Raw genomic sequence first — 22790 nt, 5'->3', positions numbered from 1 at the left:
CTGAAGCACTATTTCTGGGTTAGTGGAGTCTGTAACCTGAAGCGTATGTAATCTGAGGTACCACTGTACTTAATTCGTTCCAGAGGTCCGTTCTTAACCTGAAACTGTTCTTAAGCTGAAGCACCACTTTAGCTAATGAGGTACTATTTCTGGGTTAGTGGAGTCTGTAACCTGAAGCGTATGTAACCTGAAGCATATGTAACCTGAGGTACCATTGTACTACCCTGGGAAAAACAGTTCTGTGAGGGGAATAGGGATCTCCTAACAACCCTCAGCACCCTTAACAAACTATAGCTCCCAGAATACTTTGGGGGAAGCCATGATTGTGGGGTCATGGCCATTTAAATGTGTGGTGTGAATGTGGCGTGAGCTGGGCTAGATCAAGGCAAAAGAGCTTGATCCAGCTAGATGAAGTTCAGTTACGCTGCAAATCAATTTGATAGCTTAAGGTGTTGGGACAGGGTCCCTGCATGTTCGTGGAAGTTTTGTGAGTTAATAAATATACATTTGTCTAAACCATAGCTGTCAACATTTTCCTTTTTATTAAGGGAAATTCCCTTATTCTGAATAGGATTCCTCGCAAGAAAAGGGAAAAGTTGACAGCTATGGTCTAAATCCGAGGTAGTAGAAAGCTCCCAGCTAAGAACATTGCTTCCTTTGCCAGCATACTGTACTCATAAATCCCCAAACATGACAAATAGATTGATACAACTTTTAAAAGCAGGGGCAACACAGAGCATCTTAATCCAGGCGGTGTGACTAAGGGGCTAGGAACGGGGAACAAATTCAGTTCGGTTGTCATTTAAAGGCAAAACTACCTAATATGTACTTTCTGAAACAATAAGTAAGTGAACTAAAGCACATCCCAGCCTCCTGAATTCACGCTTCCCCGAATTTTGCAAATGTGCATATTAGGACTGGGGAAATCGAGCTCCAGTCCAACGATGGAGATCCACCTCTGTAAGCAGCTTCCAGGAAAGCAGATTTGCATCTCCATTATGAAAGTGATTCGGGCCATTTTTTTGACGTGCAGGAGGTGGATGCGAGTCTCCACCTGGAGCCAGTTGCTATGCATGGCAAGTTGCTCATGGCTGCAGCCGGGCCTGAGTTCTGCAAGTGCAGAAGGACTGTGCTTTAGTTATGCCCGTTCTGTTAAGGCAGACAACACGGCTGTGACCTTGTCTCCACCTCTCCAGGGTCCTCAAGAGCAACAGCCTGAGCAGACTTCAGAATACCTCTCTGGATGGCTTGCTGTCCCTTACTCACCTGTAAGTTTCTGCGTCTGGTTGCAGTAATTTATTGGCTTTATTGCCACCTTTCTTATGGAAGTAATATAATGTTCCATCTCCATGACATTCAAAGCTTCATCAGTGGTGGCAGGTAGCATTTTGACTTGGTAGGGCTGCGATTGTTAACCTTGCTGTTTTCATCAAAGTAGGAATTCCAGACAAGATTTATTCCATACCTCTTATTCCGAAGCTAAGTCATACCGCATGGTAGAAGTTTTTGAATTTGTGTATTTTTTACGCCAACGTGTGAATTTCCAAAAAGCTAATCAAACACACAAAAACTTTCAAAAGTTGAGGAACACTTTCTGCTGGTGTCAAATTTCAACATCCAAATAAGAATTTCAAAAACTGACTATACAAATGACAAAGAGATCTTTCCCACGTGTCTCTGGACAGGAAAACCATAGATTTGGAACTGACTTCAAGAATCATCTAGTGTTGGGTTGCCATATTTCAAAAAGTGAAAATCCAGACACCAAATTTGTTGAGCTGTTTTTTTCTTTTCTTTTTTTGCCCAAAGTTGTTGCAAAATCTCAAGTAAGTTTTTCAGCTATTTTTAAGCAAATTTGCCAAAATCTAGGCTTCTGACATGGGTTGTCATACGTCCAGATTTTCCTCCTGCACATTGTTTCCAAATGACATATTCAGGCTATGTCCAGGAAATTCCTGACGTATGGCAACCCTAATTTCTAGTCTAACTGCTACAAGTGCAGAAATCCTGCCCAAAGCCAGCCGTGGGTGGGCCCAAAACACCAACTTTCTGGTTAACACCCATACACACAGACCCACTGATGTATTTCAAACAAGCCATAACTAACATTAACCACAATTTATATAGGTCTAGAGGGACGTGGGTGGCGCTGTGGGTTAAACCACAGAGCCTGGGACTTGCCAATCAGAAGGTCGGCGGTTCAAATCCCTGCGACGGGGTGAGCTCCCGTTGCTCGGTCCCTGCTCCTGCCAACCTAGCAGTTTGAAAGCACGTCAAAGTGCAAGTAGATAAATAGGTACCACTCTGGTGGGAAGGTAAATGGCGTTTCCATGCACTGCTCTGGTTCACCAGAAGTGGCTTAGTCATGCTGGCCACATGACCCAGAAGCTGTACGCCGGCTCCCTCGGCCAATAAAGCGAGATGAGCGCCGCAGCCCCAGAGTCGGTCACGACTGGACCTAATGTTCAGGGGTCCCTTTACCTTTATCTAGGTCTAGGCAAAATGGCAAGCTGCAGTTAAGCAAAAACAGAAACAAAAGATTCCAAATTCTTAAAGGCTTTGCTGAAGGAGCAGAGGGGAGGGTATGAGTCTGAGATTCACCTAGGCTTGCTCACAAATGGCAGCCAAACAGCAGGCTTGCAATGGAATTTAGTACATTCCATTTTTTAGCCATGCTTTGAGCCAACCAAAGCAGATGAATCTGTTGAATTTTGAATTCTTGCGAAATTTAATTTGCGGTGCTAGAAATTTCAAAATCTGAAATGTCCTATCAGAGATCAGATACACATCCAGTTTTCAGATTTGTGGAGAATGATTAAAAAGAAGAGGATCCGAATGACAAAATCAGGTTGGCATGTGGAAAAGTAAATAGCCTACATTGCTTTGCCACATCTATCTCCCAACTTGTAAGAGATCTGTCTAGGCAAGCATCTTGACACATAAGTGGCCAGACACATACCTCCAGAAAGCTAACAAGCAGAGCCCAAAGGTGACAGTCTTCTCCCAAGGTTTGTCCTTAACATCTGATATTTCAAGGTATACTGCCTCTGTGCATGAAGGTTCCATTTAGCTGTCCTGGCTAATACTATTACAGTGATGTCATAAACATGAGTCAAGCTACAAAGATGGATCCATGGAGGAACAACTGTATAAGTACGTTTTGCTCATAGCTGTCAAGTGTCCCTTATTTGGCAGGACAGTCCCTTATCCCAGCACACTAGAGAGCCAGTGTGGTGTAGTGGTTAAGAGCAGTAGTCACGTAATCTGGGAAACTGGGTTCGTGTCTCCGCTCCTCCACATGCAGCTGCTGGGTGACCTTGGGCCAGTCACATTTCTGTGAAGTCTCTCAGCCCCACTCACCTCAGAGAGTGTTTGTTGTGGGGGAGGAAGGGAAAGGAGAATGTTAGCCGCTTTGAGACTCCTGAAGGGGAGTGAAAGGCGGGATATCAAATCCAAACTCTTCTTCTTCTGCTGCTGCTGCTGCTGTCCCTTATTGATGAGGCTTCATTTGGCTGCTGGCTAGGCTTTCTGCCTTTGGCTCAGAGGGGCTCAGAAGTTGAACATACCTGTGCCCGGAAAATCTCTTATTTTGGCTGCTGATCCCTTATTTTCGAGGCTGCTGGTCCCTTATTTTCAAATCTGTAAGTTGACAGCTATGGTTTTGCTATATGCCACATTCTGTGCAGATTCCACTCTGGGTAGTGCTAAAGGATTATTGATCTTTATTAAAGCTGACTAAACTAGGCCAAAAGCATCCGGTCAAAAAACAAACAAACGTCAAAAGCAGAAACCATGGGATGGATATGTCTTTCTTATAGTCTCTAGTTTGATAAGCTCTGTGTGCTGTCTTAAACAGGGACTTGTCGTGCAATAAAATCCACTTCATTGAGAAAAACGCCTTTGAACCTGTCCCGTTTCTGCAATTTATGTAAGTTGTTGGGGGCGTAAAACGGTCTTTTCTGGGAGCGGGTGAGCAGCAGAAATGGAATGGCTTTCAGCCCCCCATGTCCTGAATCTGCCAAGCCCCTGCCCTGGAAATAATTTCCCACCCCCAACTATTTCTAAAAGCAACCGGGTGCTGGGGGTCAAGTCTGCTGGGTGTGGGGAGAGTACATTATCTCTGGAAGCCTTGCCCCATGATCCCTGATGGGTTGATTCGTTGCTGAGGGAGGAAAGCGACCTCTGCACATGCTCAGAGGTACCCCGAACAATGTGATTTATGTGAATCAGACTGGAATTCTGAAGCAGCGGGGCTAAGTCAGGCTTCAGTCCTAGAACGGATTCTCTGTCCGGTCCTGGTAACTTGGAAAACGCTAACAGGACTCTGAACAGCTTCCAGGCAGACTTAAGTAAAAATATCCCTTAGAGATCTGTCCCAGAATTCATCCAGAAGAGAAACTGGCAATGGAAATTGAAGGGGTCAGGAAAGGGGGGGGTCAGGGGAGGCCAATGGAACAGGGGAGGGAATAAGGAACTACCCTTATGTTCCATCAGAACTCAGAGTGAGAATTGATATCCACTACTGGACAGGGATAGTGGGACGCGGGTGGCGCTGTGGGTTAAACCACAGAGCCTAGGACTTGCCGATCAGAAGGTCTGCGGTTCGAATCCCCACAACGGGGTGAGCTCCCGTTGCTCGGTCCCTGCTCCTGCCAACCTAGCAGTTCGAAAGCAAGTCCAAGTGCAAGTAGATAAATAGGTACCGCTCCGGCGGGAAGGTAAACGGTGTTTCCATGCGCTGCTCTGGTTCGCCAGAAGCGGCTTAGTCATGCTGGCCACATGACCCGGAAGCTGTACGCCGGCTCCCTCGGCCAATAAAGTGAGATGAGCTCTGCAACCCCAGAGTCGGCCATGACTGGACCTAATGGTCAGGGGTCCCTTTACCTTTACCTTAGTGGACAGTGATGGGCGGGGGTGGGGTGGGGTGGGAAGAGCTTGCATTTGTACAAATGCAAAGTCCTATACACCACGATTGCTTTTGTTTCCCTTCGCAGAAATCTCAGCGGCAACGTTATTGGGCGGATCACGCAAGGGGCGTTTGAGGCCTGGCACGGAATGCAGTTTTTGCTCAAGATGTAAGTGAAATCAAAACCTGCAAGGGCTTGAGAGTAGCCAGCCTCTGGGGCAGGGGTAGGCAACCTAAGGCCCGTGGGCTGGATGCGGCCCTATCGCCTTCTCAATCCGGCCCGCAGACGGTCCAGGAATCAGCATGTTTTTACATGAGTAGAATGTGTGCTTTTATTTAAAATGCATCTCTGGGTTATTTATGGGGCATAGGAATTTGTTCATTCCCCCCCCTCCAAAATATAGTCTGGCCCCCCACATGGTCTGAGGGACAGTGGACCGGCCCACGGCTGAAAAAGGTTGCTGACCCCTGCTCTAGAGCCTGAGCTACATTAGTGAGGAGACACTGTTTTGAATGAGTTATCAACATGCAACACCAGATGGCGCCAGAAGATAAAATAAATTCTATGCAATTTTCTATACCGTTCCCCCCCCCCCTTTTGTTATAACAATTTAATTTCTGGCTTATTTAAAGCATGTTTTCCCTGTGTGTGTAGATCCACCCTCGCACACAACCCAAAACGGTGTGTCAGCAATTAATGCCTTTAGGGTAATGCTGAAAGTACTTTGCTTGCCTTTGACTTTTCTTCGGCCCGCAACAATACAGTGGTGCCTCGCAAGACGCAAAGAATCCGTTCTGTGATTCTCTTTAGCGGTTTTTTCGTCTTGCGAAGCAAGCCCATTGACGGATTAGCGGATTAGCGCTATTAGCGGCTTTTAGCGGCTTATCTGCTGATTGGATCAGCTGATAAGCGGCTTAGCGGCTTAGAAAAGGGGGGGGGGAGGAAAAAAACCCCGCAGGAACTCGCAAGACATTGTCGTCTTGCAAAGCAAGCCCATAGGAGATTCGTTTTGCGAAGCACCTTCAAAACGGAAAACTCTTTCGTCTAGCGAGTTTTCCGTCTTGCGAGGCATTCGTCTTGCGGGGCACCACTGTAGTTCTGAAGTGCAGCCCTCGGCCCTGCAAGATGTAGCATGCAGTTGTGAGGAAGAAAGGGCCTCTGAGCATGTGCAGAGAACTGTTTTCTTGTCACGGGGTAACCAGAGCCCTTCAGGACATATATTCAGGGTCAGCAAAAAAAGTGTTTCTATCAGAAGCAAGAACTTTGATTTATCCTAAAAGTATAAATCACCGATACCAGGGTTGGTGCAGGGCTGGCCCTCCAAGTGTCCCTATTTTCCATTGACAGTCCCAGATTTACAGAAGCCTATTATTATGGAATAGGACACCCCTGTTTTCATCAGAGAAATGTTGGAGGGTATGTTAATTCAGGCGTAGTGAACCTCCAGGTATTGTTGGACTCCCAGATGACGCCTAGGCTGGGTAGCTTCCAGGATATATAAAAACAGAATAAAACATTGTCTTCTAAAGGTTGTATAGTTGCTTATCTCCTTAGCTTGAGGGTCACATAATTAATAATAATAATAATAATAATAATAATAATAATAATAATAATAATAATTTATTATTTATACCCCGCCCATCTGGCTGGGCTTCCCCAGCCACTCTGGGTGGCTTCCAAAAGAATATTAAAATACTATAATACATCAAACATTAAAAGCTTCCCTAAACAGGGCTGCCTTCAGATGTCTTCTAAAAGCCTGGTAGTTGTTGTTCTCTTTGACATCTGGTGAGAGGGTTTCCACAGGGAAGGCGCCACTACCGAGAAGGCCCTCTGCCTGGTTCCCTGTAACTTGGCTTCTCGCAATGAGGGAACCGCCAGAAGGCCCTCAGTGCTGGACCTCAGTGTCCGGGTAGAACAATGGGGGTGGAGACGCTCCTTCAGATATACTGGACCAAGGCCGTTTAGGGCTTTAAAGGTCAGCACCAAGTCTTTGAATTGTGCTCAGAAACGTACTGGGAGCCAATGTAGGTCTTTCAAGACTGGTGTTATGTGGTCTCGGCGGCCGCTCCCAGTCACCAGTCTAGCTGCCGCGTTCTGGATTAGTTGTAGTTTCCGGGTCACCTTCAAAGGTAGCCCCACGTAGAGCGCATTGCAGTAATCCAAGCGGGAGATAACCAGAGCATGCACCACTCTGGCGAGGCAGTCCGCAGGCAGATAGGGTCTCAGCCTGCGTACCAGATGGAGCTGGTAAACAGCTGCCCTGGATACAGATTTGACCTGTGCCTCCATGGACAGCTGTGAGTCCAAAATGACTCCCAGGCTGCGCACCTGGTCCTTCAGGGGCACAGTTACCCCATTCAGGACCAGGGAATCCTCCACACCTGCCCGCCTCCTGTCCCCCAAAAACAGTACTTCTGTCTTGTCAGGATTCAACCTCAATCTGTTAGCCGCCATCCAACCTCCAACCGCCTCCAGTCACTGGAGATAGAGACATCCTAAACAAAACCATGCCATTCCGGGATCAAATCAGAAATGGCTTCTGTAAATCTAGAGCTGTTGCTGGAAAATAGGGACACTTGGAAGGTCTGAAGTTTTTAATGTTTGACTTTTTGCTGTGTTTTTATATGTGCTTGTAAGCCAAGCAGAGTGACTGGGGAAACCCAGGCAGATGGGTGGGGTATAAATAATAAAACAACAATAACAACAATAATGGATGATGATGAGTGGCTTCCATATTTCCACACAGAGTCGAGCACCATAATCTCTCTTTAAAACTTTAGAATTTCACAGTATCTCTAATGACTGATTATTGCTCTGTGCAGTTCATCTGTTTGAGGCAGCAAACTGCCTTGGTCTGACCAGGTATTTTTAAGCGGCTGGTTTTGTTTGCTTTTTAAGCTGGTTACAACAACCAGTTCCCTTTCCCCGGTTTTTCTGCAGGGTTCTCAACCATAATCCGCTAACGGTCATTGAAGATGCCCGTTTTTACAAACTGCCCTCGCTGAAGTTCCTGTAAGTACCTGAAATACATTTGCTTGCGTCTTCGCTTGGGATTTTTCTACTACAGATGCTACTATTTGGGTTTGCTTGGGTCGCGAGGAGCTTCATTCATCTTCCTCTTGTTATTTTTGTCACAGCGGGTGGTGCTGTGGGTTAAACCACAGAGCCTAGGACTTGCCAATCAGAAGGTCGGCGGTTCGAATCCCCGCGACAGGGTGAGCTCCCATTGCTCGGTCCCTGCTTCTGCCAACCTAGCAGTTCGAAATCACTTCCAAGTACAAGTAGATAAATAGGTACCACTCTGGTGGGAAGTTAAACGGTGTTTCCATGCGCTGCTCTGGTTGGCCAGAAGCGGCTTAGTCATGCTGGCCACATGACCCGGAAGCTGTACGCCGGCTCCCTCGGCCAATAAAGCGAGATGAGCACCACAACCCCAGAGTTGGCCATGACTGGACCTAATGGTCAGGGGTCCCGTTACCTTTATAACATCTGAAGAGCCAATGTGGTATAGTGGTTAGACTGGACTAGGGCAAGGTAGCCCAAAGTTCAAGTCTGGACTCAGCCATGAAGCACACTTAATCACTATTGGTTGGTTGGTTGCTATATTTTCTCAAATCCTCTGCCTCACAAGACAGTTGGGAATACTAAATTGGTCAGAGATTGGAGAGGGAGGTACGTACGCTTCCTTGAATAACTTTGAGGAAAGGCTGGATGGCAATGTAACAAATAAAGAGAAATGAAATTTAAAAATACATCTAAATTAACCGCTTGATAGTGCCTCCGAGTAACTCTCATAGTTAAAGGCATTCCCCTGCAGCCCAGTTTTCCTGCCAGGTCTCGGCCACAAAATGTGTGAAGTAATATATAAAAAGGAGAGTGTTTGTCTCTGAGCACACACAGATTGCAGCGTTTAATTTTGACTGGAAACTAGTTTTTTTTGTTCCTGGAACACATAAGTGAATGATAAGGGCCTTCTTGGTAGTGATACCTGTTACGTTGTGGGTGAACATATCAGGCGACACAGCGATTCTTCAAACAGCTCTTCTTTATTCAGAGGCCAGAACAGAACTGAACTGAAGGGCTCAGTCAGCCTGCTTATATAGAGCTCCAGTACCACGTTACTGTAACAACTTTCTAAAACTATCCAATCACTGAACGTCACTTTCGATCCCTTATTTGCATAACTATCTACAGTATCCCCCTGCTGGCCCAGGGTGAGAACTTCAGTACATAACACCACCCGCCCTATGGAGCGCTCTCCTGTCAAATGTCAAAGAGATAAATAATTATATGACCTTCCGTAGACGTCTGCAGGCAGCCCTGTATTGGGAAGCTTTTCATGTGTGATGTTCTGTTGGGTTTTTGCATATTCTGTTGGAAGTCCAGAATGGCTGGGGCAACCCAGTCAGATGGGCGGGGAGATGATGAAGAAGAAGAAGAAGAAGAAGAAGAAGAAGAAGAAGAAGAAGAAGAAGAAGAAGAAGAAGAAGAAGAAGCAGCAGCAGCAGCAGCAGCAGCCAATTGCCTTTGATCATATGTTTAGGTTGCTTTTGTGAATCACTGAGGAACCTGGAGCAGCCCAATGTAATATAGGGAATTAATGCACCAAAACACAGCTATGCAGTTCTCCAACTAAAAAAAAAAGTCTGCATGTTAAAGGAAAGTTTGCATAAAAATGATTATATTAGTGAAAACAACATAAAAGAATGCATTGCGTTAGGAAAAAATGCTTTCAAAAATGTGTCTATAAGAAGAAACACACACTAAAACAGTAACAAGTTCTGGTGAGTATGGACCGTTGTTGTTTTTTAATGCAAAATATGCAGAAATGTGGCAAACTGAAGATTTAAAAAAATGAGAAACAGAGAGAAAGACACAAACTGATAGATTTTTGCATCCCTAGTTGATGCCAGGAATGCAGATTTCCAGTCAAAAGCATGACTCCTAGGCATAATTGTCAACGTTTCCCGTTTTTTTAAGGGAAATTCCCTTATTCTGAATAGGATTCCTCGCAAGAAAAGGGAAAAGTTGACAGCTATGCTCCTAGGCCAGGCTGAGTTGAGGGCTCAAGCTTGCTTCAAAGCCACCAACTTTACCAGAAAGCTTTCCTCTCCACACCCAGATGCATAGGGGCAGACTGTTCTTAGTCAGTGGCAAAAGAAATGAACTCTGCATGTGCTTGGAGGCACTCTTGTCTTTAGTGTTGTCCGACAGGTGGCAAGGACTGAGCCTTAGGCTCTCTCTCTTCCCATTCTGCATGATGTGGAGCTGTGTATAATTCAGAAGCAGCACACCTTTTTCCCCGTAGAAGCTGTCCCGGTGGAAACGATGGCCTAGTGACGCTTTGCATTGTTACTTCTCACAATTGCGTCCCATCCTTTCTCTGAGGAACTCTGGGGCAGCAGGCACGGGGTTAATGCCATTTCATCCTCTCAACAACCCTGTAGGCTAGGCCAGTCTGGTCTAAGGCATACCGTATTTTTTGCACCATAACACACAGTTTTTTCCTCCTAGAAAGTAAGGGGAAATGTCTGTGCGTGTTATGGAGCGAATGCCTACGGATGGCGGGGGGATCTGCTGCAGTCGTGAGCAGAGGATCCATGCTTCCCCTTCCTTCCCTCCTCCGTGGCTCGCTTTGAAACAGCAAAGCGGGAGAAGAGCCGCTGAGTGGGGAGGAGAGAGGGACAGAGAGCCTGCTTGCTTTAAAGGAGCAAAGTGGGAGAGGAGAGGAGCCGCTTACACGAGTGTAAGCGGCTCCTGTCTGGTTGGCTCCTTTAAAGCAAGCAGGCTCTCTGTCCCTCTCTCCTCCCCACTCAGCTGGCTAAATAGCAGCAAAGTTTTTCAGCGAGCGGGGGAGGAGGGAGAGAAGTAGAGCCTTTAAAGGAGCAAAGCGGGAGAGGAGAGGAGCCTTCTCCTCTTATACCCCTCTTCTGCATTATTAACAGCATCCTTCTCCACCCACCCCACGCGTGTCCCTTGTCCCTTAGGTGCTTTTCCTTCCCTCCCCACTTAAAACGTGGTTACAAAGCATGGATCCACATGGATCCTCAGGATTTTTGCACTGGGCTACCCCAAAGTCACCGTCAGATCACATGTCTGAACCACAAAAATCATACATCCACTGTTTTGTTTAGAATATTTTTTTTTCTTGTTTTCCTCCTCTAAAAACTATGTGCGTGTTATGGTCGGGTGCGTGTTATAGAGCGAAAAATACGGTAATTGACCAGAGTGAGGTCACCCAGTGAGTTTCATTAAACCCACTATGCAAGGTGCTCCATCTTTTATATCTCTTGGTATGCCTTGGCGTTTCACACAGCAAAGACTCTCGCGTCCTTTTTCCAGGGACCTTGGTGCCACTGATGTGACTCCAGAGATATTGGAGGCGCTTCTCAGAACTTGCCTGCAACTGAAAACTCTGTAAGTATCGTGTGTGACCCTTTTCTTTTGCTGGGGTCCAAGAGTGAGAAGTAAGAACTGAAAATGGCAGCTAATCTTATCTTACCTACCTTTTTCCTTTCTGCTCCTCCTGTTCTCACTCAAGTATCCGGGCTGTTTGCGCTCAGATTGCTGGTAAATTGCAACGAGAAGAGGCTAAAGATGTTTGTCGTTTTTTCCATCTGCAGCATCTTGCCCAGAAAGATGGCCTGTTGCCTCTGCCATATTCAGGACGACATTGAGCTTTTGTGTGAGTCGGTCAAGTTGGATTGCGCCAACACATGTACCGCTAACGTCACTTTGTGTGGTAGGTTTGTTTTTTAAAATTAAAACGTTTGTTTCTGTCTGTCTAGTTTCACACAAAGGCTGGGTAGAAACTATACCTCCATTTTCGAATGTAATCCATTCCAGAAGACTGTTCAACTTCCAAAATGTTCAAAAACCAAAGCATGCATTTCCGGAAGCATTTACATCTGGAAAACTCAATATGGAAGTCATGTGGCACATTCAGCTTCCAAAAAGCATTCAGAAACCGCAGCAGGTTTTTGGCGTTTGGAAGCCGAAACGTTTGACTTCCGAGACGTTTGAAAACCGAGGTACCACTGTATCTTTAAAGCAAATGTGAAGCACAATCGTTCCCTCAAAGAATTCTGGGCCTTGTGGTTTGTTAAGGGTTTCTGGGAACTGTAACTCTGTGAGGGGCAAACCACACTACCCAGAATTCTTTGAGGGGAAGAATGTGCTTTAATGGTATCGTGCGCAACCCAGCCTAAGGGGGGGAAATGTTGGGAAATGGAACACATTAACAAATGAGGCCAGAAACGCCAGTGTTCAAAATGGCACCAAAATCGAAACAAATCCACAAAGTGCAATCTTTTTACCCCCAGAATCCTGCATTTAGGCTCTTCCTCCACATTTCTAATTGGCCGTGGTTGACCTTCTAAAGGGAAACTAAACTGAAATAAACGGTTTATTTAAAAGCTTACAGGTTCAGAGTAATACGGAACCTGTAAGAAACTAACACAAAGGGTGGTCAGATAAAACACAGGCATGCAAGTGGTGCTAGATTCGCAATAAAGGGTAAAGGGACCCCTGACCATTAGGTCCAGTCGTGATCGACTCTGGGGTTGCGGCGCTCATCTCGCTTTATTGGCCGAGGGAGCTGGCGTACAGCTTCCGGGTCATGTGGCCAGCATGACTAAGCCGCTTCTGGAGAAACAGAGCAGGGCACGGAGTTTACCTTCCTTCCCGCTGGAGTGGTACCTATTGATCTACTTGCACTTCGTGCTTTTGAACTGCTAGGTTGGCAGGAGCAGGGACCAAGCAACAGGAGCTCACCCCGTCGCGGGGATTCGAACCGCCGAACTTCTGATCGGCAAGTCCTAGGCTCTGTGGTTTAACCCACAGCACCACCCACGTCCCTAGATTCGCAGTAGCATTGCCCCAAAACAACAGGGCTGAGAGAGAAAACACACACACACACACACACTTGCCCCATTGAATTCAGTGGGGCTTACTCCCAGGTAGAAGAGTATAGGGTTGCAACAGGGGCCATATTCAGCCCAAACTGGACAGAATGGTCACATTCACACCATACATTTATAACATATGGCTCCCCCCCCCCGCAAGAATCCTGGGAACTGTAGCTCACCCTTTTACAGAACTATGATTCCCAGGAACCCTGAACAATTCGAAGTTCTCAGGATTCCTTGAAGGGAAGCCGTGCGATTTCGCTGTATTTGTCCCATTTCCAAGTTCCCTTCCCGAAGCTCACAGAACAACTCTGTTGTTCTTTCCTTGTTCTTCTTTCTCCGAGCAGAGAAAGAGGAGGCGATGAGCAAGATGCAAGAAGATGTCATCAAGGTGTTGGAAACCAGGAAGCTGAACGACAGCGGCAGCACCCTGAACATTCTGCCCGAGAGGTCTTTCCGCGCCAACCTGACTCTGACCCTCTCGGCCACCGAGGGCAAGTCTCACTTGGACCTCCATTTCCACCAACTCCCCACCAGCCTTTTCGAATCCGTCAAGGGCTTCAAAAAGCTGAAGAGCGAGGACCTCCTGGATGTGAAGTGGGCTGATCAGAGCGAGCTGAAGAAGCTGTACCTGCTGGCCAACTTGCTGCAGGTGGCGCTCAAAGAAAAAATCGCAGAAGACGAAAGGGAGAGTCAAGGCGGGCCACAGCCGGCTCAGGAGCCTCCGAAAACACAGCAGGCTACAAGGGCTGCCCAAGCGAAGGGAAGACACCTAAGAAGGGTGAGAAGAGAAACTTGGCGTGGCAACACCCCAAGATGGGTGGAGTCGTTTCTCAGGGCTGGCAGAGAGAGGCGAGAATTTGCAGAGTCTGCCAAGCAGCATGCGGGGCAGCAAAGCAGCACAGATTCCCCTGCTAGGCCTCGGAACTGGAGGAAGCTAGCCGGGGGTCTAGAGCCTCTAAGTATGGCTCGACTCCGCCGAGCAGCTCTTGGTTCCTCTTGGAAACGCTCCGCCGGACAGTACCCGACCCAGTCCCCTCCCTTGACCGCCTCCATCATGGTGGACGAGAATCCCGAAGACATGACAGGCAAGGTAGTGATTATCTTGAAGCACCCCAACAAAACCAGCAGCGCAGAGCAGGGAGAGCAAAGCCCTGCTGTGAAGGAGGAGGTGCAAGTAGTACCTAACCCGGTTTCACCCGCCGAGGCTCAGCCGGCCGCCGAGGTTCAGCCGGCCGCCGAGGCTCAGCCGGCCGCCGAGACCCAGCCGGCCGCCGAGGCCCAGCCGGCCGCTGAGGCCCAGCCGGCCGCCGCATCTCCACGTGAAGAGAGCACAGACAAGTCAGAGGAAATTTTGCGGGAGCGCCTGGAGTCTGAGATATTGAAGAAGGAGGAGCTGCTCAGCCAGCTGATGAAACAAGATAAATCCAAGCCCCCGCCCGACGACTCGGAAACCTTGAATGAGATCTCCCCTGACATCACCTTGTCGCAAGAGACGCACTGGGAGCACCACGAGCAAAGGACCACGTATTCCCCGCGCCTTCAGCTCTTGCCAGCTCCAGACGACTATTTGCTTCAGGGCGACCTCTTTGAAGCGGAGCTCAACAAGCGTTTGGAGCCCCTCATCCCCAACGCGCCGGTGAGGAACCTCATCTCCCACGTGATCCGCATCTTGAAGATGGACTGCACAGAACCCGCCATCCAGCTGGCTTGTGCTAAGCTCATCTCCAGGACAGGCCTCCTCATGAAGCTCTTCAGCGAGAGAGAAAACATCAAGGAGACCACCTCCCTGTGGAAGTCGTACCTTTGGTCTGCCAAGAATACAGCCAACAAGACCACGTTGAGCCCAAGGAAAATGGGGAAACCTTCCGACGAGGTAAGGCAGCTTCCGCCAACCTGGTGCTTTCCAGATGGCGTTGAGTTAGAAATTCCATCATCCCTGATCATTGGCTATGCTGGTTGGGACTGATGGAAGTTGTGATCTGAAGATTACAGTCCAAAGTTGCAGAAGACTGTGGGAATGTTGTGGATAGTAGGAGAGGACATATTGATTAAATATTATCCTTCCTAACTCACGCTAGTGAGTCATATATATACAGTGGTGGTTGTTGTTGTTTAGTCGTTTAGTCGTGTCCGACTCTTCGTGACCCCATGGACCAGAGCACGCCAGGCACTTCTGTCCTCCACTGCCTCCCGCAGTTTGAGCAAACTCATGCTGGTAGCTTCAAGAACACCATCCAACCATCTCATCCTCTGTCGTCCCCTTCTCCTTGTGCCCTCCATCTTTCCCAACATCAGGGTCTTTTCCAGGGAGTCTTCTCTTCTCATGAGGTGGCCAAAGTCTTGGAGCCTCAGCTTCAGGATCTGTCCTTCCAGTGAGCACTCAGGGCTGATTTCCTTCAGAATGGAGAGGTTTGATCTTCTTGCAGTCCATGGGACTCTCAAGAGTCTCCTCCAGCACCATAATTCAAAAGCATCAATTCTTCGGCGATCAGCCTTCTTTATGGTCCAGCTCTCACTTCCATACATCACTACTGGGAAAACCATAGCTTTTTCTATACGGACCTTTGTTGGCAAGGTGATGTCTCTACTTTTTAAGATGCTGTCTAGGTTTGTCATTGCTTTTCTCCCAAGAAGCAGGCGTCTTTTAATTTCGGGACTGCTGTCACCATCTGCAGTGATCATGGAGCCCAAGAAAGTAAAATCTCTTACTGCCTCCATTTCTTCCCCTTCTATTTGCCAGGAGGTGATGGGACCAGTGGCCATGATCTTGTTTTTTTTTTATGTTGAGCTTCAGACCATATTTTGCGCTCTCCTCTTTCACCCTCAATAAAAGGTTCTTTAAGTCCTCCTCACTTTTTGCCATCAAGGTTGTGTCATCTGCATATCTGAGGTTGTTGATATTTCTTCCGGCAATCTTAATTCCGGCTTCAGATTCATCCAGCCCAGCCTTTTGCATGATGAATTCTGCATATAAGTTAAATAAGCAGGGAGACAATATACAGCCTTGTCGTACTCCTTTCCCAATTTTGAACCAATCAGTTGTTCCATATCCAGTTCTAACTGTAGCTTCTTGTCCCACATAGAGATTTCTCAGGAGGCAGATGAGGTGATCAGGCACTCCCCATTTCTTTAAGAACTTGCCATAGTTTGCTGTGGTCGACACAGTCGAAGGCTTTTGCATAGTCAATGAAGCAGAAGTAGATGTCTTTCTGGAACTCTCTAGATTTCTCCATAATCCAGCACATGTTTGCAATTTGGTCTCTGGTTCCTCTGCCTCTTCTAAATCCAGCTTGCACTTCTGGGAGTTCTTGGTCCACATACTGCTTAAGCCTTCCTTGTAGAATTTTAAGCATAACCTTGCTAGCATGTGAAATGAGTGAAATTGTGCGGTAGTTGGAGCATTCTTTGGCACTGCCTTTCTTTGGGATTGGGATGTAGACTGATCTTCTCCAATCCTCTGGCCACTGCTGAGTTTTCCAAACTTGCTGGCATATTGAGTGTAGCACCTTAACAGCATCATCTTTTAAAATTTTAAACAGTTCAGCTGGAATACCATCACTTCCACTGGCCTTGTTATTTGCAGTGCTTTCTAAGGCCCATTTGACTTCACTCTCCAGGATGTCTGGCTCAAGGTCAGCAGCCACACTACCTGGGGTGTACGAGACATCCATATCTTTCTGGTATAATTCCTCTGTGTATTCTTGCCACCTCTTGATGTCTTCTGCTTCTGTTAGGTCCTTACCACTTTTGTCCTTTATTATGGTAATCTTTGTACGAAATGTTCCTTTCATATTTCCGATTTTCTTGAACAGATCTCTGGTTCTTCCCATTCTATTGTTTTCCTCTATTTCTTTGCATTGCTCGTTTAAGAAGGCCTTCTTGTCTCTCCTTGCTATTCTTTGGAAATCTGCATTCAATTTCCTGTATCTTTCACTATCTCCCTCACATTTTGCTTGCCTTCTCTCCCCCGCTATTTGTAACGCCTCGTTGGACAGCCACTTTGTTTTCTTGCATTCCTTTTCACTGGGATGGTTTTAGTTGCTGCCTCCTGTATAATGTTGCGAGCCTCCACCCATAGTTCTTCAGGCACTCTGTCCAGCAAATCTAAATCCTTAAACCTGTTCCTCACTTCCACTGTGTATTCATAAGGGATTTGGTTTAGATTGTATCTTACCGGCCCAGTGGTTTTTCCTACTTTCTTCAGTTTAAGCTTGAATTTTGCTATAAGAAGCTGATGATCTGAGCCACAGTCAGCTCCAGGTCTTGTTTTTGCTGACTGTATAGAGCTTCTCCATCTTTGGCTGCAGAGAATATAATCAATCTGATTTCGATGTTGCCCATCTGGTGATGTCCATGTGTAGAGTCGTCTCTTGTGTTGTTGGAAAAGCGTGTTTGTGATGACCAGCTTGTTCTCTTGACAGAACTCTATTAGCCTTTGCCCTGCTTCGTTTTGATCTCCAAGGCCAAACTTGCCAGTTGTTCCTTTTATCTCTTGATTCCCTACTTTAGCATTCCAATCCCCTATAATGAGAAGAACATCCTTCTTTGGTGTCACTTCTATAAGGTCTTGTAAGTCTTCATAGAACTTTGGCTGCCTCTGAGAAGGCCCATAGCTTTGTGGTGAACCACATGGTTAGTGTTAAGTTGTGGGTGAACATATCAGATGACACAGCGATTCTTCAAACAGCTCTTGTTTATTCACAGGCCAGAACAGAACTGAACTGAAGGGTTCAGTCAGCCTGCTTATATAGAGCTCCAGTACAACGTAACTGTAACAATTTTCTAAAACTATCCAATCACTGAACGTCACTTTCAACTCCTTATTTGCATAACTATCTACAGTATCCCCCTGCTGGCCCAGGATGAGAACTTCAGTACATAACAGTTAGCATATAGAAGAACCCAGATATAGGGGGGAATTCTGCATTGCGCTGCTCTGATTCTTCCATTGGTGACAGTATTTGTGCTTGTCAGGTGGATTCACTCCCCTGCTCTCCTGCACTGTTCTCCGGACCCTCCAGAGAAGATTTGGGGGAGATGCAGGGAGTGTGCAGAGGGAAGAAGTTGGAAGCCGCATCGCACTAGCAAAAAACCTTGCGCCAGCTTCTGCTGGCGTGCGTGTTTAATTGAATCCAGGCCTCCGTCCCTGGCATCGGTAGTTAAATATATCCCGGGCAATAAGGAAAAACATTGGTTGCCAGATTCAATAGGCTGGGATTCATGGATCAAAATCTGATTCTAGTACAGTGGTCCCTCGGGTTACAGACGCTTCAGGTTACAGACTCCGCTAACCCAGAAATAGTACCTCAGGTTAAGAACTTTACCTCAGGATGAGAACAGAAAGCGCACGGCAGCAGTGGGAGGCCCCATTAGCTAAAGTGGTGCTTCAGGTGAAGAACAGTTTCAGGTTAAGAACGGACCTCCGGAACAAATTAAGTACTTAACCCGAGGTACCACTGTATAAGGCAGCTTTATGTGTTTGTATGAGTGCAAGCCACCCTCAAACAGTGTTTGTGGCTGATGAAAGGAGAGAAACAGAAAAAGCCAACTGCCTTATTTTACTTTCTTCTGTCCAATCTTGCAGATAGCGCGGCAGGGGATTCCAGAATATGGGTACGGCAACAAGCTATTGCTGGCTATTTCAGTGACGGCTGTGATAATGATTATCATTGCAGTAATTTGCCTGATTGAGGTAAGCTAAAAGTCTGTTGTTGTTTTAAAAATCCTTATTTTGATCTCTTAACTTGCCATATATTCCATTGCTTTGAATGGGTAGCATATATCCCCAAAACACACTATATTCTGCTGTTGTGGAAGGACCAACACCCTGCTGGTTATAACACCTTGTTCTTCACCTTAATTTAAGCCAGAGTTACACATAAGGATGAAGAATCTGTCAATTTTAGTTCTCTTATTTTCTCATTTTTTCTTGTCTTAAATGCACTTTCCCACTTTTTACAGCAATTAGTGACATTTTTTTTTAAAAAAGAAATCTTATTAAACATATTTTTATACCCAGTTTTGGCTGATGCGCACATTCTTGCCATTAATACAATGCATTTTTGTTTGTTGTTTTCACTATTATGTTTATTTTTATGCCCACATCCCCCCAATATATGCATTTTCCCCCTAAACACAGTTGAGTTGGAAAATTGCTTTGCAAAATTTAGATAACTGTGAATTTTGACGCATAGCTTTGTTTTGTCTCATGAACCGTTTCAGAAAGTGTGAATTTGCACTGTATTTAAATGTGCACTGAATCAATTTCCTCCTCTACCCATACCACACACACAAACAAACACACACACAAACACACACACACACACACACACACACAAACAAACAAACAAACAAACACACATCTCTTCTGAAACGGGTCTTCTGCTTCTATAATGTCAAGGCTAAGACCAGGAACAGAATGAATGACTGCAGCAAATGTCTTCACAACAGGGAGTAGGGTTGAGGTATCCAAGCCGCTTTGAGCTCCATCCTTTTAAATAGAAAGGACCCTGCGCTTGTTATCCAAGGCCCATCTCAATGTCCCCCTCCCTGAGAGGTTTGGAGGGAGACAGTGTAAGAACGAGCCTTTGCTGTGTTGGCTCCTCGTCTGAGGAATGCTCTCCCCAGAGAGTCTCGCCTGGCGCCATCATTACATGTCTTAAACGCCAGGCAAAGCCATTCTTCTTTAGACCGGCCTTCATCATTAAATAATCTGTGGCCTGTTAAATGGGGGTAGGGGGAGAGACTGTTACTATGATTATTTTATTATTGTGCTCTGTATTATGTTTTTATTATTATGCTGCATAAATTATGTTCTTAATATTGTACACTGCCCAGGGATCTTTTGGATAAAGGGCGGCATATAAATGGAATAAGTAATAATAGTAATAATAATTATAATTATAGGCATGACAACAAACTAGTCTCTTGCTTGGCCACCCCAGTCATTCCTGCTACCCATCTGTGAGTAATCTTAGAATCTTGAGTCAGTCACAATCGCTTCTTCCTCTTCTTGTTAAACAGATCTGCTCTCAGCGTTCGGCAGCTAAATCAAAGGACGGCAGCTCTGAAAAAAGGTAATTCTTCCCCATGAATCCTTAGTTCTCTGCAGTTTAGATTTCTGCATGCAGGACCAAATCTCAAATCTGCATCCAAATCTCAAGCTCATGCTTTGGGTGCTGAGGATTCTATCCCTTCCTCTGTGAGAACAACAATTAATTGTCCCCCAACAATTAGTTAAGGAAAATCAAGTCCTATATCAGGCACCCCCAACCTTTGGCCCTCCAGATGTTTTGGACTACAATTCCCATCATCCCTGAGCACTGGTCCTGTTAGCTAGGGATCATGGGAGTTGTAGGCCAAAACATCTGGAGAGCCGCAGGGTGGGGATGCCTGTCCTATACTGTAGCTGCCTGCAACATATTTAAGAGCAAGTCAAGTTTAGCCCTTAGCAGTAGGACGTATCATTTTAGGGGGTGAAGCTTAATTTGTGCAAATTTCTTCTTAAAAATAAGTTTTTGGGTGCGAGGAATCCAAATCTGCTATTATTTGTGTGATCTGGACAACATTTAGCTTGTTAAGTATGTTTGATGAGGAAGCACGCAAACTGCTTTTGGAAAACCAAAGAATTTTAATTTTACTTTCTAAAAGGGTTAGGTAATGCTAGATAATTAATAAATACTAAAACTGCAAGTACTTGGTTTTTAAAAATGATTTCTATGTATTTTTTGCAGACATTTTACTTACCAAACAAAACTAAATTATATTAATTTAGCCAAAATATATTTTGAATTCCCAAGTCGTGTTACGAATTTTCAACACCCCCTCATTTGGGGAATTTCAAAGTTGGAAAATTCAACACGCCCTGCCTTAGCAGCCTTTTGTCTTAAGACACACCTAAAACCCCATGTTTCTACGGAGAGGTGTGCCAATGTCTTCCTTTTAAACTGGCCTAGTAATCAGTGTATCTTTGGTCATATGTGTGCCAAATTTTGGATTTGTTGATCTGTAGGCGGAGCTCCCGTTGCTCAGTCCCTGCTCCTGCCAACCTAGCAGTTCGAAAGCACGGCAAAGTGCAAGTAGATAAATAGGTACCACTCTGGCAGGAAGGTAAACGGCATTTCCATGCGCTGCTCTGGTTGGCCAGAAGCGGCTTAGTCATGCTGGCCACATGACCCGGAAGCTGTACACTGGCTCCTTCGGCCTATAGAGCGGGATGAGCGCCGCATCCCCAGAGTCAGCCACGACTGGACCTAACGGTCAGGGGTACCCTTACCTTTACCTTTTAGGTGGACTTTAGTCACTCCAGAGTAATTTTGCAACCATATGTTCAGGAAGGCAAGTAGAAGCATTATTGTCTATGCACCTACTTCAGTATGCATGGAGGCGCATTTTGGACATCCGCCTCAAAGTTCAGCCTGTGGCGGCAGGACCTACTGCCATTTGCATGTTCCTTGTGCATACAGAAAACAGCCCTAATAATTGAAAAAGGCTTTTGAGAGAAGGAGACAGAAAGATTCATGTCTCTTTTTCAGGTGCTTCCAGTAACCAGGACAGCTTTATGCTACCAAACTGAATCTATCTCACATTAATGTGAAAAAGTACCTGAAACATTTGCGGAAGAAGTGTACAAATGCCAGTCTTTACATTTAGAAACCCGGACCTCAAATTTAAGAGGCGGGAATTCGTAAAGCATTGCACTGAGATTCAAGATTTTGCCTATTGCTCATTCCTAAGGTGGGACGCGGGTGGCGCTGTGGGTTAAACCACAAAGCCTAGGGCTTGCCGATCAGAAGGTCGGTGGTTTGAATCCCCGCGATGGGGTGAGCTCCCGTTGCTCGGTCCCAGCTCCTGCCAACCTAGCAGTTTGAAAGCACATCAAAGTGCAAGTAGATAAATAGGTACCACTCCAGCGGGAAGGTAAACGGCGTTTCCGTGCGCTGCTCTGGTTCGCCAGAAGCGGCGTAGTCATGCTGGCCACGTGACCCGGAAGCTGTACGCCTGCTCCCTCGGCCAATAAAGCGAGATGAGCGCTGCAACCCCAGAGTCGGCCACGACTGGACCTAATGGTCAGGGGTCCCTTTACCTTTAAGGTATCTGCACACACCATCAAAAGGTATTTTACATCTTCCTAGAACTAATACCAAGCACACACATTTCTCTCTCTCTCTCTCTCTCTCTCTCTCTCTCTCTCTCTCTCTCTCTCTCTTTACATTAAAGGACCTTTCTGGGCAGAAGGAAGAAAGGTGCAGATAGACAGGTAAGTCGTCTCATTGGGCCTGAGAGATTTGGGTCCCCGTTTCCATCTGAACTAGGGATGCATTGTGTGACCTTGAGCAAGCCCCAGTTTATTTCCCTTACTAAGCATCTAGTCCAGGGGCGCCAGCAGTTTGTGGACTACAACTCCCATCATCCCTTGCTAGCAGGACCAGTGATCAGGGATGATGGGAGTTGTAGTCCACAAACAATGGGTGGCACAAGTTCAGGGAAACCCTGATCTGGTGTCAGTGAGTAGCCAGGAGTCCTTTGGGAATGATGGAGGCAGTGATCTGCTGTTGTTTGTCCCCAAATCTGACAATCAGAGATAATTACTGCCTCTCAAGATTCTGCCAGTTTCCGTTTCTTCCCGTTTCTCATTTTCCCAGTCTTAACTTGAGTTTGCCCAATTTCTGCATCTGTTTGCAATTTTAAAAAAAGTAAATTTAAATTTAAATTTTTTAAAAAAATTATTTTTTTAAATTTAAAATAATTTATATATATATATATATATATATATATATATATATATATATATATATGCAGGTTTTGGTGTCTTCGGGTGTCTTCCCGTGTAAGAGTTGGGGTGTCTAGGCGACGTTTCGACGAGGTCTCACTCGTCATCTTCAGGCTGGTGCCATCTTCTCAGAAAAACTCTTCACAAGCTCAAGAGGTCAAGACACGAAAGCTTTAGCAACTAATCCACACCTAATGA

At 46.0% G+C, this 22790-nt stretch overlaps 1 protein-coding gene across 2 annotated transcripts in view; it reads left to right on the top strand.

Annotated features, from left to right (window-relative positions):
• The window catches only part of LOC310690931 (leucine-rich repeat-containing protein 37A-like), a 44094-nt gene that overhangs the window by 4949 nt on the left and 16355 nt on the right, over nt 1-22790 (top strand). The window contains exons 3-13 of one of the 2 annotated variants that reach the window (XM_083470440.1): nt 1197-1268; nt 3857-3928; nt 4995-5075; nt 7851-7922; nt 11253-11327; nt 11534-11652; nt 13165-14042; nt 14079-14693; nt 18405-18512; nt 19844-19896; nt 22040-22079. In XM_083470440.1, the coding sequence (XP_083326566.1) occupies nt 1197-1268; nt 3857-3928; nt 4995-5075; nt 7851-7922; nt 11253-11327; nt 11534-11652; nt 13165-14042; nt 14079-14693; nt 18405-18512; nt 19844-19896; nt 22040-22079 (2185 nt within the window). Of the gene's footprint in view, nt 1-1196; nt 1269-3856; nt 3929-4994; nt 5076-7850; nt 7923-11252; nt 11328-11533; nt 11653-13164; nt 14694-18404; nt 18513-19843; nt 19897-22039; nt 22080-22790 lie in introns of both variants that reach the window. The other variant, XM_083470439.1, reaches the window with a different exon arrangement.

Source organism: Podarcis liolepis, assembly GCF_965112155.1.
Source record: "Podarcis liolepis genome assembly, chromosome: 13".
NCBI lineage: Eukaryota > Metazoa > Chordata > Lepidosauria > Squamata > Lacertidae > Podarcis > Podarcis liolepis.
This window is presented reverse-complemented; position numbering and strand designations above follow the sequence as displayed.